We start from the raw sequence: 18857 nt of genomic DNA, 5'->3' as shown, positions 1-18857 counted from the left end.
ATAACATAGAAAACCAATGCATTGTCACGCGTCATCTACTGAAATGTGACCATCTCGGCATTTGCCTGGTAGGACTGAGGAAAACAGAGGAAAAGCCCAGTCAGGATGGTCGCAGCAGAAATCGAACCCATGACCTCCCGAATGCGAAGCCAACGCTCTACCACATGAGCTACCTCTCTCGGTGAACAGAACACTCATTGAACCAACTATTTGAACACAACACTTATCAAAAGTCATGTTAAAGCGCGACTCACCCCTGACAATGTGAGAAAGAATATTTATCTGTTTTTAGTTCCTCATGTTCACAAAAGTACATGCGGAATTAGTGCATGTGCCTTCCGCTCTCATTACAACGGCTACGATCTTGGCACTAGCAAATGTTTCGGTTTCCAGATCTCAAATATTTATCTTTCAGCCTGATTCTATATATGAATCCGAAATTTCAAATCTAGATAAGGGGCACCAAAATTCATACTTTATTCTAGGTGCTCATATTGTGATTTACTAAATAATGATTAAATCTAATTGTAAGGTACACATTTGGTATTTTGAGCAGACTGAGCAAGATAAATATACGTAAAAACTAGTCAATACTTGTCTTAACTGTTTATGTTTTCTTAACTGTCAATGAAATAGGTCTCTTGAAGAATTTTGAATATTCGAGTTTTGTATTCCGGTTTCAAATGTGTGCTAGTTTCAGATGTTCCAAATTCCAAATGTGTATCTTGGTCCTGGAACCGAGTGGACCTAGATTCGACATTCGAACTCTCATCCGAATCAAATCAGATTTTTTTTTTTAGTAAGGCAAGCATTTGATCTTAGAGTAGAATGAAGGTGACAAATAGACTTCTCAATATTCGTCTTAATTTTATATTTTCTTCTTCACTGTCAAGACTTTATGAAATTAATTTCGGCGAATTTCAGATATTCAGGTTTATCACAATTTGGATGGGATGTGGGTTTGGATAAGAATCAAGATCTGAGTTCCGGATTTCGGGTCCAGATCCAATTTCGGACTCAGATCGGAGATTAGAATTTCGGATGCACATTCGAGATCCGGATCCAGATCCGAGATCTACACCGAAATCCGAGATCCGGATCCAGATCCGAGATTCGAGATCCGGATCCAATCCGAGATCCGGATCTAGATCCAAGATCCGAGATCCGTAACCAGATCCAAGATAAGAGATCCGGACCCAGATCTGAGATTCGATATCCAGACCCAGATCCGAGATCCGGATCCGGCCATCCCTACATTGCTGATGCATAGGTTTTTTTAATTTTTTATTTTTTTTAAAGTTCGAATCGACAAAGAGGAAGCGGGATAGCAAGATGCAGTTTCTAATTCGGTATACCTACAATTAGTGCACAAATATTAAAAGGGCTACATTTGCGAATATTGTGGGGGTTGGGGGCACGCGATCTTAGTTACACTACTAATAGTAACATTAAAAATGATATAATTTGAATTGTATATATGCGTGTGTTATATGACATAATTCATCCTTGGGAAATATATGGATTACACAGGCCATATGGGTCTTTAATACGAATGGACCCCCGAAGCAAATAGGTCACGGAAAGATATTACAATTAATCGTTGTCGTAACTTGGAACCTGATTAACGATGAGGTTTCTGGTATTTTCTTAATATTTCATTTCACAGCGATTAGCAATAAAGCATAACACCCTTTCCAATCCCTAGAAAATAAATTTTACAATCATAAAATCACACTTTGTTTTCTTAAGTTGCAACACAGATTGTTACCACTGACATCTAAAACGTCGAGAAGATAATTGTTGTAAGCCGAATTTTTTTTTTTTTATAAATACAGCTAAGTAAACATATTTGGATTATTCTAGTTCAGTTTCATAACAGTTCCGCTAGGTTTGCGTACCATTGCTAACGGTTAGAACGCACAGTACGCAAATAGCTGCATATTTTTGACGCCAAAACTGTAAGGATTATGCAGTAGCGGACTGGACAGGGTGGCGAGGCGGAGATCTCTGCCTGCGCCCACCCTCTTATGGCGCCCCTTTCTCACAAGAAAACAGGGTTAGTTTTATTGAACTCGAGACAATTTTAGTTAAAATTTCCATTATTGTCTTTATAATAAATATCATATAACAAAGTTATTGCACGTTTGCGTAGATTATTTGAAGGCTATAAACTGTCAAGTTGCCTTGCTCTCTTCGTTGCGGGTGCCAGTACTACCAGATATCCTAGGTGATACGTAACAAGTCTGTCTGATCTAGTATTATTACAAGTGGCCTTGTGACTGCTCTGTATGGCTCACTCTCTCGTTGCATTATTTGACTGTGGTAGTGATATAGTGCTAGCGTCCAGACTCAACGTAAGCGGTGCCTGCATGTTCCAAGGTAGGAAAGTAGATGTTAAGGCAAGAATATTGTGTATTATTGTTTTCAGTGTTATTTATTAATGTAAATTGACTTTAATAGTCGTAGGCGTATAGGTAAAAACTGAAATATTTTGATCAAATTTTCTTCAGAATTTCAATGTTCAAATATGCTTTAATTACGTTTAACATATCTAAAAGACATCTTAACATTCTGTGTGGCAGAATTTTCAATAGTTATGAAATTATAAGTTTATTTTGGTTAAAAGTTATCAGGAGCTCTTTTGACTAGATCAATGTATCGTCTGCATTGTAAGAACGAAAGCAGTGTGTAAATTTAACTTTTAAAATTTTGCTAGTGCAACAGGATACTTGGATTTTATATTGAAGGTAAGGCTCAATGGCCCAATATTTATTTATATTCTAATTTACAATATTATATACAATGCACATGTGGTGCAAAGAGAGCAGAGCAGCCCGAGCAAGAAGTTTACGAGGTAAATGGTTGAAATTCGAAACTCTAATGACAGAAGCTCATTACACAGAGCTATTTGAGCTTACACTAACTTCGAATTACCCACTGTCCCCAAAGATTCACTACTTAACGGAATGGGAAATGGTTCAAACACTAGGAACAAGTTTAGTCACTCAGAGAAATGTTCTCATCTCTGGAAACCTGTGTGTTTTCGGAAAATCTTAACAGAGAATGGGATGGAAACGAACTTCATCTTAGGGAGGATGCTGATTTTGCAATGAAAAGGATTCAGTGTAAAAAGCACTTTTAATGAAAACTGCTCTGATGAATATTCGTCTTTCCAAGAAGAAGTTAATTGGAAGAAGTTCCAAGTACAAACCATCTACAGAATTTGACACCGCTTTTATAAGTGTTGAGGAGAGGTTTATTCCAAGTGAACATTTAATGAAGGTTGTGCCTGTTTGGATCCAAAGAGATTTGGTGAAATAAAGAAAGGTGGATTACTAGATGGAACCCTGAAAGCATTAGCAAAATATACAGGCGTGTGTAAAGAAACTGTCACGCGAACTCAAAATAATTTGTTACTCATCACAAAGATTACTTCAAGAATCTCAAGGGTACTTCTATTAGTGACTTTGATGTGGTTCAGTGTCCAGCTGATTCTCGAAATGAAGACGAATGGAGTGAAAACAAAGCGGAAACTTAGGATCAGCTGAATCCAGGGTTGTGTACACTGTGCGTTTATATTCTTGTATGAGCTAACTTTAAACGAAAGCAATTATAGCAATTTACCGTATATTGTGTGTACAAATATTATATGACTGTTCCAACTAACCCGCTAACTTGTGAATGCTTATTTTCTAAGTTGAAAATCGTCAAATCAAAACTGAAATCACTTTCGGACAAAGTCTGCTAGAAAATTTAATGCTCCTTAATACTGAATATGTCCAGAATTTTCCCGTAGGTACGATGTTAGTGGAAGCGAAGTAGCAAAAATCTCGAGATCTTAAACGATTACTCATGCTGTGAAATTTAATATAGTCATACAAATGTACCTAATGGTATTTTTTCCTTCTGTTTGTATTGGAATAGGTAGACTATGCTAATTTATTCATCCTACACTCACATCTTTGTTGGCTGTAATTATAATATTATTCTGTGCTATGCAACATTTACGGTAGTTCTTCCTAGTCGTTTTGTGTGTAACTGTATATGCTTAATACTGTGAACAAATTAAAAAGTCATTTAAAAGCCAAAATGTTTACATAAATTTGTCCATGGGGCGCCCCTCTAAGTTTCCATCTCCGCTTAGCTCTGACAGCTCCAGTCCAACACTGGGATTATGTTCTGTATGCGATACTCCAAGCGTAGAACTCTTTCGTTTGGCGAATTTGGTTTTCTTTAAAATCTGAAAGTGATGGAATCGAGAAAAGGTACACGATTAAATAAGACAAAATTGACATTAACACAAAATCAAAAGAAAGAAAAATCCGGATATCCGAAATGTAAAGAAGCAGAGAATAATGCACTTGTCGCAGCTGGAAGTGATCCAAAGCAGCGAAAACTGCTTTTTCTACCAACTTCTCAAGCGGTAAAGGTAAACATTACATTTTCTATATCTTTCATTCATTTATTTCAATTTGTGGGATGTCAGTGACAAAGCAATTTACCTCAATAGAAATAATAAGGAGAAGACGTTATCCATGGCCAGTGCCAGATTAGTTTACATGGAGGCCTCCAAACTACTCAAAAAATCGCCTCTCATCTAAATCGTCTCTATTCATACCTAAAAGGACAGTTCTGACTCCAGACCAACTCGGTATTCTTCAAGACCCTTAATCATCATTCTCCGGGTGAGCCCTTGTACTCCCAGTCCGCCTCTGCTCCTATAAGACGCTTTGCTTCATATGTTCCTTGTGAAGAGTCTTCATCCCGTTGAAATTAAAATACCGCTAATTTTACAGTAATTATGTGATATCTTCAAATAGATAAAAGATAATTGAAATATGGAACAAGAGCGCCCTACACAATATTATTTTGCGTGAGGTACCGTTATTACAAGTCACCTAGTGGATTTCCGTTTTCAGCTGTTTAGAAACGCGAAAATAAATGCCGATTTTCAAAATGGCTCAAAATCAAAAGCTGATAAGTGACTCAAGATAACGGTTTCTAATGTAAAATAATATTGTCTAGGGCGCTCTTGTTCCACATTTCGATTATCTTTTATCTATTTGAAGATATCACATAATTACTGTAAAATTAGCGGTATTTTAATTTCGCCGGATTGAAGACTTCACTGTTCATACTGTTGCTCAAAAGTTATCAAGTCTAGCCCAGGCAAACCGTGGAACCATCACATATTAAGTGTCCATTACTTGGAAAACACTTGATCTCTTTAAATATATTTCTGCTAATTTGCAACATAAATATCTCATACTTTCCTTTTGTTGATTTTGTTATAGTACTAAGAGACAAACCGAAGAAAGCAAAAGCAGTGAGTAAGAAAATTATGCCGGAGCAACAACAACCAATCGCTTCAAGCTCCAACAGCAAAGATGTGTTCAAAATCGCTGTTCCCTCGCAAGGAAGTAAGTATGGTTGCATTCATATTATTTTCTTAAAAAAAAAATAACATAAAGAAACTGTGATACAACGGAACGGAGTAAAAAAGACCCTATATATATATATATATATATATATATATATATATATATATATATATATATATATATAAGATATTTTGATATATATTATCTAAATAACCGACACTGCTGCAAACTTTATCAATGTTTAGCACACCTCTAGAACGGTTGGAGATATGTAATTGTTGTAAACAGCATTACAAATATCAAATTTTCAATTCCCTGTAATTTGTTCTACTTGCTTAAATATCTTGAGCATAATAATTATTCAACATTTAGATACTTTGAATAAACACTACACTGTCTATTTCAGTTACGTTCTGACTCTTCTAGAGGATTCCAAAATGTGGATATTCATGATACAGTAGTAAATTCAGTTTGTAACAGTGGGCCATGGTTCGTCAGTGGTAGAGCGTTCACCTCTGGTGCTTGGGGTTGCGGGTTCAAACCCTGTTCCCGCCAAGTGAACTTTGTGATGGACAAACGCCGTGTGAGTGGGTTTCTTCGGGATTCTCCCGTTTCCTCCCACTTTCTTTATTCCACCATTTCATTCATTACTCATCATCACCGTCTCCTTTAGCCTAACCGGCATAGCCGTGGGACGTAAAACTCAAAAATTTCATTTCATTTTTTTTTTCAGTTATAACACTGGATTGCAAGTGAGGTATTGAAAGGTTTCGCATGATTCTTAGATTTATAGCATGCAATAATCTGACGAAATGCAATTTAAAAGAAATTAACTTTATGTTCGGTTGACAACGCTGTTAGTTATGTAGTGTTGCAGAGCATGTCAAGCAATTCCACCATTATACTGTATATAAGCTCTGAGATTTGCTATATACAAGGGTGTTCATTATATTCTAAGTAGGGCCGCGGTGGCTCAGGTAGTAGAGCGTTCACCTCTGGTGCTTGGGGTCCTTGGTTCGATCCCCGCCAAATGAATTCTGTGGTGGACAAACACCGCATGCGTGAGTTTTCTCGGGGTTCTCCACTTTCCTCCTTCCACCATTTCATTCATTACTCATCATCACCGTTTCCTTTAGCCTACCGGTATAAGCATGGGACGTAAAACTCAAAGATTTCATTTTTTATATTCTAAGCCTAATGTTGGCGAACAATCGTAGCATTTTCTAATCAAAGTAAAACTTTTTTTTTCAAATTGGACTCAAGGCTTATTTTTCCCAATAATTTAATCTTGTTGGTTAAATTCTATACCGTTGGATTGATTTTGGTGATTTTTGATACATAACTGGGCATGCCCTAACTTAGTTTTTGTCAGATTACCTTTTCCGAAGAACGTATTCTAAAAGGCAGAGGAGAGTTCAAAATTTATGCAAAAAAAAAAGAAAATTAGTACCTCTGGAGCCCTTCGAGTCAGAACGATAAAGCTTGTTATACAAACTTCTCAATATAAGAAAATTGTCAAATTTCCCAATTAAAAAAAAATCCGTTCAAAGGAGGTAAGGACGTCTCTTATATAAATAAAAGAAAAATGAATGCAACTATGTTTGTCGACCAACTTCTCCCATATACGTGAGTAGACCGTGGTTATCATATTATCGGCATGACGTGGAAAATACATGACATATAAAAGTAAAATTAAATTTAAAAAAATATTATAAAGAACATGAATTCCTTAAAAATGAAAGAAATTGAATGAAAAAGTAAAAAAAAAGATAATACGATTCGTAATAAAATATTTAAAAAATAATTATGTTCCCAATAAAATTACTTTCAAAAATCAATTTATCCATGACTGAAAACAAAATCATGTTAAGCTCTCTTAAGAGTTTACAATATACAATGAATTATCTGCACTGAATTCATAACATAACTCTAGTAGCAAGGAAGTTTTCGGCCAGTTGGCGCGTGGTTGGCTTTTCGCTTTCTACGCTTGCACTTGAAACGCATGCTTTCATACAATCTGCCTTTTGTTGTATTTGTAAACAGTGCTTTAGACCCTTCGCAGAGCGTCATAAAATCAATAGCCGTTCATTGGCTATTGACTTGACTTCACTTGTAAAACGCTAGCGTCAAACTTGAATGGAACACTGAATGCAAGGTTACCTCCACTCAACTTCGTTACTGGAATCCAGCTTGCGGTATGCTTGCACGTTTTTTATTCAAGGCGGATGCAAGCGTGGCTGACTTGCAACTCAAGTTTACAGCAAGTGGTTTGCAAGTTGTCTCGGCTACTAGGGAAGTATATGAGAGTAATTCCCATGTTTTCTATTGTATGGCATAAATAGAATTTTTGAAAGTAATTTTCTTGAAGGATTTGCGTATTATTTTCTATTGTTTAGTACAATTGCTTTATTTTTTAAGAAAAGCATTTTTTTTAATATTTTAATTACTTTTTAAAACATTTTCTAGAAATTTTATATTTCAAACTTCACAGAATTTCAGTAAATTAGGAGTACGCTGTATTACTCATCTCTTTGGGTCATTTTCGGCTATCATATGCATCGAAGTTTAACATCTACGGTGGATTTTTTAATTTATATATATATATATATATATATATATATATATATATATATATATATATATATATACATAATTACTGAACTTCTTAGCTGAGTTGTTAACGAGGACTACTAACGAGGTGCTATCTGCATTAATTCGTATCAAACTTCGATCTAAAACGCCAGATATAGATGAGGCTGGGAAGCGATGTGCTAACCATCCCATGCATAACACAGGTGAACATACAAATGCCATCTAGACGGCCAGTGCTTTTTATGGGCGGTAGCAAAAGATAGTTTAGTAATTTCTTCTACACTTGTTAGCTAATTTTGTCAGTATTTCAATATCGTAGAACTGATGAATTCTGGAAAGAGTATAATTCTGGTCGATCAAATGGTCACAATTCAGCAGATGACGCGTGACAATGCAATACACTGTGCATATGTGACCTTTCCAGGCTTCTATAAAGAATGCTTCATAAGGCCGCATTGTAACTGGGAAAGTCCGGTATATATATATATATATATATATATATATATATAACATAGAAAACCAATGCATTGTCACGCGTCATCTACTGAAATGTGACCATCTCGGCATTTGCCTGGTAGGACTGAGGAAAACAGAGGAAAACCCCAGTCAGGATGGTCGCAGCAGTAGTAATCGCATGACTTGGCCTAACTTTTTGGCCCCTGGGTCCCTGCCTCAGGACCCATGGTCCCTGGCCGGGGTCAATGACCTAGGGGTACCTAGGACCACCCCCTCTAAAATTTGGCAGGGGTACCATGGCCCACCCCCTAAATTTTGGCAGGGGTACATAGGACCACCCCCCTTAAATTTTGGAAATTGCCAAATCTAAAAATTTGGTATGGTAGCCTAGGACCATAGTATGTACCTCTATCAGTATTGGGTGTCTATGTCGTTCCCTTTCATGGGTAAAAAATTGCCAAAAATTCAAATTTTGGAGGTTTTTGACCTAATTTATCCCCTTGGATGAGGTGTTATTACCCTATATAGTTATATGGGCGTATACAGGGGTCCATTACCTTTCATAAGACATGGGTATATTAATGCACCCCTTGAAAAATTTGGGAGGGGTACCTTGGCCCACCCCTTGAATTTTGGAAATTGCCCAATTTCAACATTGGGTATTATAGTATAGGACCCTAATATGTATTATGATAAATTTGGATGGTCCACCTCATTCCCTTTTAGGGGTACATAGGACCACCCCCCTTAAATTTTGGAAATTGCCAAATCTAAAAATTTGGTGTGGTAGCCTAGGACCATAGTATGTACCTCTATCAGTATTGGGTGTCTATGTCGTTCCCTTTCTTGGGTAAAAAATTGCCAAAAATTTAAATTTCGGGGTTTTTTGACCTAATTTATCCCCTTGGATGAGGTATTATTACCCTAAATAGTTATATGGGCGTATACAGGGGTCCATTACCTTTCATAACATATGGGTATATTAATGCACCCCTTGAAAAATTTGGGAGGGGTACCTTGGCCCACCCCTTAAGTTTTGGAAATTGACCAATTTAAACATTGGGTATTATAGTACAGGACCCTAATATGTATCATGATAAATTTGGGCGGTCCACCTCGTTTCCTTCCAGGGGTACAAAATTGCCAAAATATAAACGTAAGCAATACGTTATACCACGTGTTTGGTTTTTGGTCGATTTTATCCCCTTTGATGAGGTGTTATTACCTTATATGGTTATATGGTCATGTATAGGGGTCCATTACCTTTCATAAGATATCGGTATATTTGTACACTCCTTTAAAAATTTGGGAGGGGTACTTTGGCCCACCCCTTAAATTTTGGAAATTGCCCAATTTAAACATTTGGTATTATAGTACCGGACCCTAACATGTATTATGATAAATTTGGGTGGTCCACCTCGTTCCCTTTTAGGGGTACAAAATTGTCAAAATATAAACGTAAGCAATACGTTGTACCACGTGTTTGGTCTTTTGGCCCAATTTATCCTCTTCGATGAGGTTCTATTACCTTATATGGTTATATGGTTATGTATAGGGGTCTATTCCCTATCGTAAGACATAGGTACATTTGTGCACCCCGGGAGGGGTACTTTGGCCCACCCCTTAAATTTTAGAAATTGCTCATTTTATATATTTGGTATTATAGTACTGGACCCTAACATGTATTATTATGATAAATTTGAGTGGTTCACCTCGTTCCCTTTTAGGGGTACGAAATTGCCAAATTTAATACAACCACGTGTTTGGTTTTGACCTAAGTTATCCCCTTGGATGAGGTCCTATTACCTTATATGGTTATATGGTTATGTATAGGTGTCCATTACCTTTCATAAGACATAGGTACATTTGTGCACTCCTTTAAAAATTTGTGAGGGGTACCTTGGCCCACCTCTTTATTTTGGAAATTGCCCAATTTAAACATTTGGTATAATAGTATAAGACCCTAATATATATTACTATAAATTTGGGTGGTCCATCTTGTTCCCTTTCATGGGTACGAAATTGCCAAATTTTAGTACAACCACATGTTTCGTTTTTGACCTAAGTTATCCCCTTGGATGAGGTCCTATTACCTTATATGGTTATATGGTTATGTATAGGGGTCCATTACCTTTCATAAGACATAGGTACATTTGTGCACTCCTTTAAAAATTTGTGAGGGGTACCTTGGCCCACCCCTTAAATTTTAGAAATTGCTCATTTTATATATTTGGTATTATAGTACTGGACCCTAACATGTATTATGATAAATTTGGGTAGTTCACCTTGTTCCCTTTCATGAGTAAAAAGAATTGCCAAATTTTACTACAACCACGTGTTTGGTATTTTGGTTCACCCCTTGGATGAGGTCCTATTACCTTATATGATTATATGGTTATGTATATTGGTTCAATCCCCAATAATAAGACATGGGTATATTGATGCACCCTTTAAAATTTTGGGAGGGGTATCTTGACTCATCCACTCAGTTTTAGAAATTGTTTAATATAAGCATTTGGTATCTTCGTACAGGTCTTCAATATGTACCACTATACATTTGGATGGTCCACATCGTTCCCTTTCATGGGTAAAGAACTACCAAAAATCAAATTTCGGAGGTTATTGACTCCTATGTAATACGTTATATGGTTTATTATCTCTATATGTTTATGTTCTCTTTTAAATTTGGGAATTATCAAATAACAAAATTCGGTAAACGTTTTCTAGGACCCATTGGTGTTCCTCTTATGGCCAAATATTCAAAATTTAAAGGTTATTAACCGGCTTTATTATTGAATAAGTACAGGATTTATTACTTTTTCATAAGACACAGGTGTATTTGTGTACCAATTTTAAATTTTGGGAGGGGTACATTTCTTATTGTCATATCAATAATTGGTAATTGTTCTTTGGGTAAATCATTGTGAAATATTAGTATGATCACGTGATCAGTTATTGACCTATGATGGGATTAGGAGTCCAGGATATTGGTACATTTAAACTGTGTAGGATAATTTGAGAATGCGTCATTGGTATTGATTATTACAGCCAAATATAAACGTAAGCAATACGAATAATTGGTAATTGTTCTTTGGGTAAATCATTGTGAAATATGAGTATGATCACGTGATCAGTTATTGACCTATGATGGGATTAGGAGTCCAGGACATTGGTACATTTAAACTTTGTAGGATAATTTGAGAATGCGTCATTGGTATTGATTATTACAGCCAAATATAAACGTAAGCAATACGATGTACCACGTGATTGACCTTGATGAGGTAATGTACAGGGATACATAGCTAACCTTATTGAATCTTATGACTCATAGTCTTAAGGGAATATATGCTACAACACTGGCAAAGTTATTGTTGATGCAATTTGATTGGTTGATCACTATCTTTCGTGCAATCTGATTGGCTGATCACTATCTTTCGTGCAATCTAATTGGTTGCTGATTTTCCAATCTTTGCTGCATTCAGTTTTAAGTTTTGTTTAACATTTAAAAATGAAAGTTTTTGTTTGAAAACTCTTGTTTCAAATTTGTGTTTGAATTTTTTTGTTTCAGAATTTTGTTTGAAAATTTGTTTCAAAATTTTTTGAAAATATTTTTGTTTGAAATTTTTTTGTTGCAAAATTTTGTTTGAAAATTTTTTGTTCGAAATTTTTGTTTTGAAATTTTTCGTTTCCAATTTTTTTTTGTTTAAATTTTTTTTCAACATTTTGTTTGAAAATTTTTTTCGTTTCAAAATTTTGTTTCCAAATTTTTTCGTTTCAAAAATTTTGTTTCAAAGTTTGGTTTGACATTTTTAAAAGTTTGTGCACTCATTAGTAAAGAACCGGAACTGTTTAGAACAGAAACCTCTGGCAACATTGTGGTGCAATAGTACATGTCAGAACATGGGGTTGTACTTGAAATGAAAAAACACAATTCATTGAAATGGATCATTTTATTACACTCCACATACATCCATACCAGATAGTGGTTCTGGATATTGTCGATACAATGTATTTTGAACTTCTTGCACTAGTTTGTCTTTAGCATATAATTTTAATTCCAGTTGAAGTCTTTTAAGGTCTATTGCAATGTCAATTGGTGGAAACTCAATGTCCATTTGATCAGAAATAAACTGTTTATCAATACAGGTATGCACCCACGAACGATGTTGACAACCATCACAATATCTAGATACATGTTGTACAATATGCATGACACATTTTTCAAAATAGTACTTTTTCAGGAATATACTGGTTTTGTTGCACACTTCCACTGCATGTTTCACACACTGAAATACGCTGATGAATTTGTTCCATTCTGTTTCCGTTAGATACACCATGTTGCGAGGGACATGAAATGTACTCTTTTTACGTAACAGCACCATCTTCTCTTCGAGGACTGTACGCATAACCACTTCATGATTTGAGCCTAATGATTTGACTATGGTCACATTTAGCTCATCATGAAAATAATCGTTCATTTGGTCGATTCGTGAACATAATATTTGCCATTCTTCACAGGTCAGTTGTACACCAAATTGTTCTGCTTTGCCCAATCGAATCACAGGTTCAAATGTTCTAGCACTGATACCAATCATCACATGTTTTGTTTGAAATATATTTATTGGATAATAGCTTGCGAAGATGAACTCTTTATCGTTAGAAGTACACATCTTTCCTCCTGAAAAGCACTTGCTCAAATGATTTCGTGGGATGACAGTGTATTGGTTGATTTATAGTTATTACTGACGTCATTGGTAAGGAATGTGCTGACGTTTGAATTCATGGTTTCATCACAGTTGCTGACGTCATGCTGACCAACCAAATTCATACAACTAGTATGTCTGACGTCAAAGGAATGTGCTGACGTTTGAATTCATGATTTCATCACAATTGTTGACGAATCCGGCTGTGTACTAAATTCAAATTGATGACTTCGACCCAAGAATTCTTTGTAACATAAAGATACAGATCCTGTATTTAAGAAACGCAGCAGTTCTTCTTGTTTTGATGCCTCCATGGGAAAATATCTTGCTGGTAAAATTATATTCTTATCATTTTCAAGCTTCACTACGATTCTTAATCCAAACTTTGTAGGTATCATTTGGCTAGCTAAGATTCTATGAGGTACATTCTGTTGTAAATCAGTAATCTTGGTAAATGATTTCATCACATCACGTGTGTTTAGAAACTGCAGACAAGTAGCCATGATGACGTTATCATGAATACTAACTCGAACGATACTTATATATGATGCAAAACTGATGACGTTGCATTATCGTGTTCTGACGTGTACTATTGCACCATATTCTGACGTGTACTATTGCACCACAATGTTGCCAGAGGTTTTTGTTCTAAACAGTTCCGGTTCTTTACTAATGAGTGCACAAACTTAAAAAATTTGGAAACGAAATTTTGAAACGAAAAAAATTTTCAAACAAAATGTTGAAAAAAAATTTTAAACAAAAAAATTTGGAAACGAAAAATTTCAAAACAAAAATTTCGAACAAAAAATTTTCAAACAAAATTTTGCAACAAAAAAATTTCAAACAAAAATATTTTCAAAAAATTTTGAAACAAATTTCAAACAAAATTCTGAAACAAAAAAATTCAAACACAAATTTGAAACAAGAGTTTTCAAACAAAAACTTTCAAACAAAAAATTTTCAAACTAAAAAATTTTACGTTTCACGGTTAACCGCCAAACTTTATCCGGTTTTTAATTATTCGATTAACAAATAAAACGGTTTTGATCATATTTATCAGTGAGTGCAAAATGTTGAACGAAACCAAGATTTTTAAATGTTAAACAAAACTTAAAACTGAATGCAGCAAAGATTTGAAAATCAGCAACCAATTAGATTGCACGAAAGATAGTGATCAGCCAATCAGATTGCACGAAAGATAGTGATCAACCAATCAAATTGCATCAACAATAACTTTGCCAGTGTTGTAGCATATATTCCCTTAAGACTATGAGTCATAAGATTCAATAAGGTTAGCTATGTATCCCTGTACATTACCTCATCAAGGTCAATCACGTGGTACATCGTATTGCTTACGTTTATATTTGGCTGTAATAATCAATACCAATGACGCATTCTCAAATTATCCTACAAAGTTTAAATGTACCAATGTCCTGGACTCCTAATCCCATCATAGGTCAATAACTGATCACGTGATCATACTCATATTTCACAATGATTTACCCAAAGAACAATTACCAATTATTCGTATTGCTTACGTTTATATTTGGCTGTAATAATCAATACCAATGACGCATTCTCAAATTATCCTACACAGTTTAAATGTACCAATATCCTGGACTCCTAATCCCATCATAGGTCAATAACTGATCACGTGATCATACTAATATTTCACAATGATTTACCCAAAGAACAATTACCAATTATTGATATGACAATAAGAAATGTACCCCTCCCAAAATTTAAAATTGGTACACAAATACACCTGTGTCTTATGAAAAAGTAATAAATCCTGTACTTATTCAATAATAAAGCCGGTTAATAACCTTTAAATTTTGAATATTTGGCCATAAGAGGAACACCAATGGGTCCTAGAAAACGTTTACCGAATTTTGTTATTTGATAATTCCCAAATTTAAAAGAGAACATAAACATATAGAGATAATAAACCATATAACGTATTACATAGGAGTCAATAACCTCCGAAATTTGATTTTTGGTAGTTCTTTACCCATGAAAGGGAACGATGTGGACCATCCAAATTTATAGTGGTACATATTGAAGACCTGTACGAAGATACCAAATGCTTATATTAAACAATTTCTAAAACTGAGTGGATGAGTCAAGATACCCCTCCCAAATTTTTAAAGGGTGCATCAATATACCCATGTCTTATTATTGGGGATTGAACCAATATACATAACCATATAATCATATAAGGTAATAGGACCTCATCCAAGGGGTAAACCAAAATACCAAACACGTGGTTGTAGTAAAATTTGGCAATTCTTTTTACTCATGAAAGGGAACAAGGTGAACTACCCAAATTTATCATAATACATGTTAGGGTCCAGTACTATAATACCAAATATATAAACTGAGCAATTTCTAAAATTTAAGGGGTGGGCCAAGGTACCCCTCACAAATTTTTAAAGGAGTGCACAAATGTACCTATGTCTTATGAAAGGTAATGGACACCTATACATAACCATATAACCATATAAGGTAATAGGACCTCATCCAAGGGGATAACTTAGGTCAAAACCAAACACGTGGTTGTATTAAATTTGGCAATTTCGTACCCCTAAAAGGGAACGAGGTGAACCACTCAAATTTATCATAATAATACATGTTAGGGTCCAGTACTATAATACCAAATATATAAAATGAGCAATTTCTAAAATTTAAGGGGTGGGCCAAAGTACCCCTCCCGGGGTGCATTAATGTACCTATGTCTTATGATAGGGAATAGACCCCTATACATAACCATATAACCATATAAGGTAATAGAACCTCATCGAAGAGGATAAATTGGGCCAAAAGACCAAACACGTGGTACAACGTATTGCTTACGTTTATATTTTGACAATTTTGTACCCCTAAAAGGGAACGAGGTGGACCACCCAAATTTATCATAATACATGTTAGGGTCCGGTACTATAATACCAAATGTTTAAATTGGGCAATTTCCAAAATTTAAGGGGTGGGCCAAAGTACCCCTCCCAAATTTTTAAAGGAGTGTACAAATATACCGATATCTTATGAAAGGTAATGGACCCCTATACATGACCATATAACCATATAAGGTAATAACACCTCATCAAAGGGGATAAAATCGACCAAAAACCAAACACGTGGTATAACGTATTGCTTACGTTTATATTTTGGCAATTTTGTACCCCTGGAAGGAAACGAGGTGGACCGCCCAAATTTATCATGATACATATTAGGGTCCTGTACTATAATACCCAATGTTTAAATTGGTCAATTTCCAAAACTTAAGGGGTGGGCCAAGGTACCCCTCCCAAATTTTTCAAGGGGTGCATTAATATACCCATATGTTATGAAAGGTAATGGACCCCTGTATACGCCCATATAACTATTTAGGGTAATAATACCTCATCCAAGGGGATAAATTAGGTCAAAAAACCCCGAAATTTAAATTTTTGGCAATTTTTTACCCAAGAAAGGGAACGACATAGACACCCAATACTGATAGAGGTACATACTATGGTCTTAGGCTACCACACCAAATTTTTAGATTTGGCAATTTCCAAAATTTAAGGGGGGTGGTCCTATGTACCCCTAAAAGGGAATGAGGTGGACCATCCAAATTTATCATAATACATATTAGGGTCCTATACTATAATACCCAATGTTGAAATTGGGCAATTTCCAAAATTTAAGGGGTGGGCCAAGGTACCCCTCCCAAATTTTTCAAGGGGTGCATTAATATACCCATGTCCTATGAAAGGTAATGGACCCCTGTATACGCCCATATAACTATATAGGGTAATAACACCTCATCCAAGGGGATAAATTAGGTCAAAAACCTCCAAAATTTGAATTTTTGGCAATTTTTTACCCATGAAAGGGAACGACATAGACACCCAATACTGATAGAGGTACATACTATGGTCCTAGGCAACCATACCAAATTTTTAGATTTGGCAATTTCCAAAATTTAAGGGGGGTGGTCCTATGTACCCCTGCCAAATTTAGGGGGTGGGCCATGGTACCCCTGCCAAATTTTAGAGGGGGTGGTCCTAGGTACCCCTAGGTCATTGACCCCGGCCAGGGACCATGGGTCCTGAGGCAGGGACCCAGGGGCCAAAAAGTTAGGCCAAGTCATGCGATTACTACTGCAGCACGAATCGAACCCATGACCTTCCGAATGCGAAGCCAACGCTCTATCACATGAGCTACCTCGCTCGGTGAACAGAACACTCAATGAACCAACTATTTGAACACAACACTTATGAAAAGTCATGTTAAAGCGCGACTCACCCCTGACAATGTGAGAAAGAATATTTATCTGTTTTTAGTTCCTCATGTTCCCAAAAGTACATGCGGAATTAGTGCATGTGCCTTCCGCTCTCATTACAACGGCTACGATCTTGGCACTAGCAAATGTTTCGGTTTCCAGATCTCAAATATTTATCTTTCAGCCTGATTCTATGTATGAATCCGAAATTTCAAATCTAGATAAGGGGCACCAAAATTCATACTTTATTCTAGGTGCTCATATTGTGATTTACTAAATAATGATTAAATCTAATTGTAAGGTACACATTTGGTATTTTGAGCAGACTGAGCAAGATAAATATACGTAAAAACTAGTCAATACTTGTCTTAACTGTTTATGTTTTCTTAACTGTCAATGAAATAGGTCTCTTGAGGAATTTTGAATATTCGAGTTTTGTATTCCGGTTTCAAATGTGTGCCAGTTTCAGATGTTCCAAATTCCAGGTGTGTATCTTGGTCCTGGAACCGAGTGGACCTAGATTCGACATTCGAACTCTCATCCGAATCAAATCAGATTTTTTTTAGTAAGGCATGCATTTGATCTTAGAAAAATGAAAAGAAATCTTTGAGTTTTACGTCCCACGGTTATGCCGGTTAGGCTAAAGGAGACGGTGATGATGAGTAATGAATGAAATGATGGAATGAAGAAAGTGGGAGGAAACGGGAGAACCCCGAGAAAACCCACGCACACGGTGTTTGTCCACCACAAACTTCACTTGGCGGAGGCTGGGATCGAACCCGGGACCCCAAGCACCAGAGGTGAACGCTCTACCACTGAGCCACCGCGGCCCCCATTTGATCTTAGAGTAGAATGAAGGTGACAAATAGACTTCTCAATATTCGTCCTAATTTTATGTTTTCTTCCTCACTGTCAAGACTTCATGAAATTAATTTCGGCGAATTTCAGATATTCAAGTTTATCACAATTTGAATGGGATGTGGGTTTGGATAAGAATCAAGATCTGAGACCCGGATTTCGGATCCAGATCCGAATTTCGGACCCAGATCCGAGATTATAATTTCGGATGCACATTCGAGATCCGGATCCAGATCCGAGATCCACACCCAAATCCAAGATCCGGATCCAGATCCGAGATTCAAGATCCGGACCCAGATCCGAGATTCGATATCCAGATCCAGATCCGAGATCCGGATCCGGCCATCCCTACATTGCTGATGCATAGGTTTTTTTTTTATTTTTTAAATTTTTTTTAAAGTTCGAATCGACAAAGAGGAAGCGGGATAGATAGATGGAGTTTCTAATTCGGTATACCTACAATTAGTGCACGAATATTAAAAGGGCTACATTTGCGAATATTGTGGGGGTTGGGGGCACGCGATCTTAGTTACACTACTAATAGTAACATTAAAAATGATATAATTTGAATTGTATATATGCGTGTGTTATGTGACATAATTC

The 18857-nt window shown here is 36.0% G+C and overlaps 1 protein-coding gene across 1 annotated transcript in view; it reads left to right on the top strand.

Annotated features, from left to right (window-relative positions):
• LOC145673740 (uncharacterized) overlaps positions 1-18857 on the top strand; it is a 139866-nt gene that overhangs the window by 75812 nt on the left and 45197 nt on the right. The window contains exon 7 of the mRNA XM_081743481.1: positions 5295-5420. Within this exon, the coding sequence (XP_081599607.1) occupies positions 5295-5420 (126 nt within the window). The remainder of the gene's footprint in view (positions 1-5294; positions 5421-18857) is intronic.

Source organism: Thermobia domestica, chromosome 17 (assembly GCF_964235325.1).
Source record: "Thermobia domestica chromosome 17, izTheDome1.hap1.1, whole genome shotgun sequence".
NCBI lineage: Eukaryota > Metazoa > Arthropoda > Insecta > Zygentoma > Lepismatidae > Thermobia > Thermobia domestica.
Note: the sequence above shows the minus strand (reverse complement) of the source record. Positions and strands in the feature narration are given on the sequence as shown.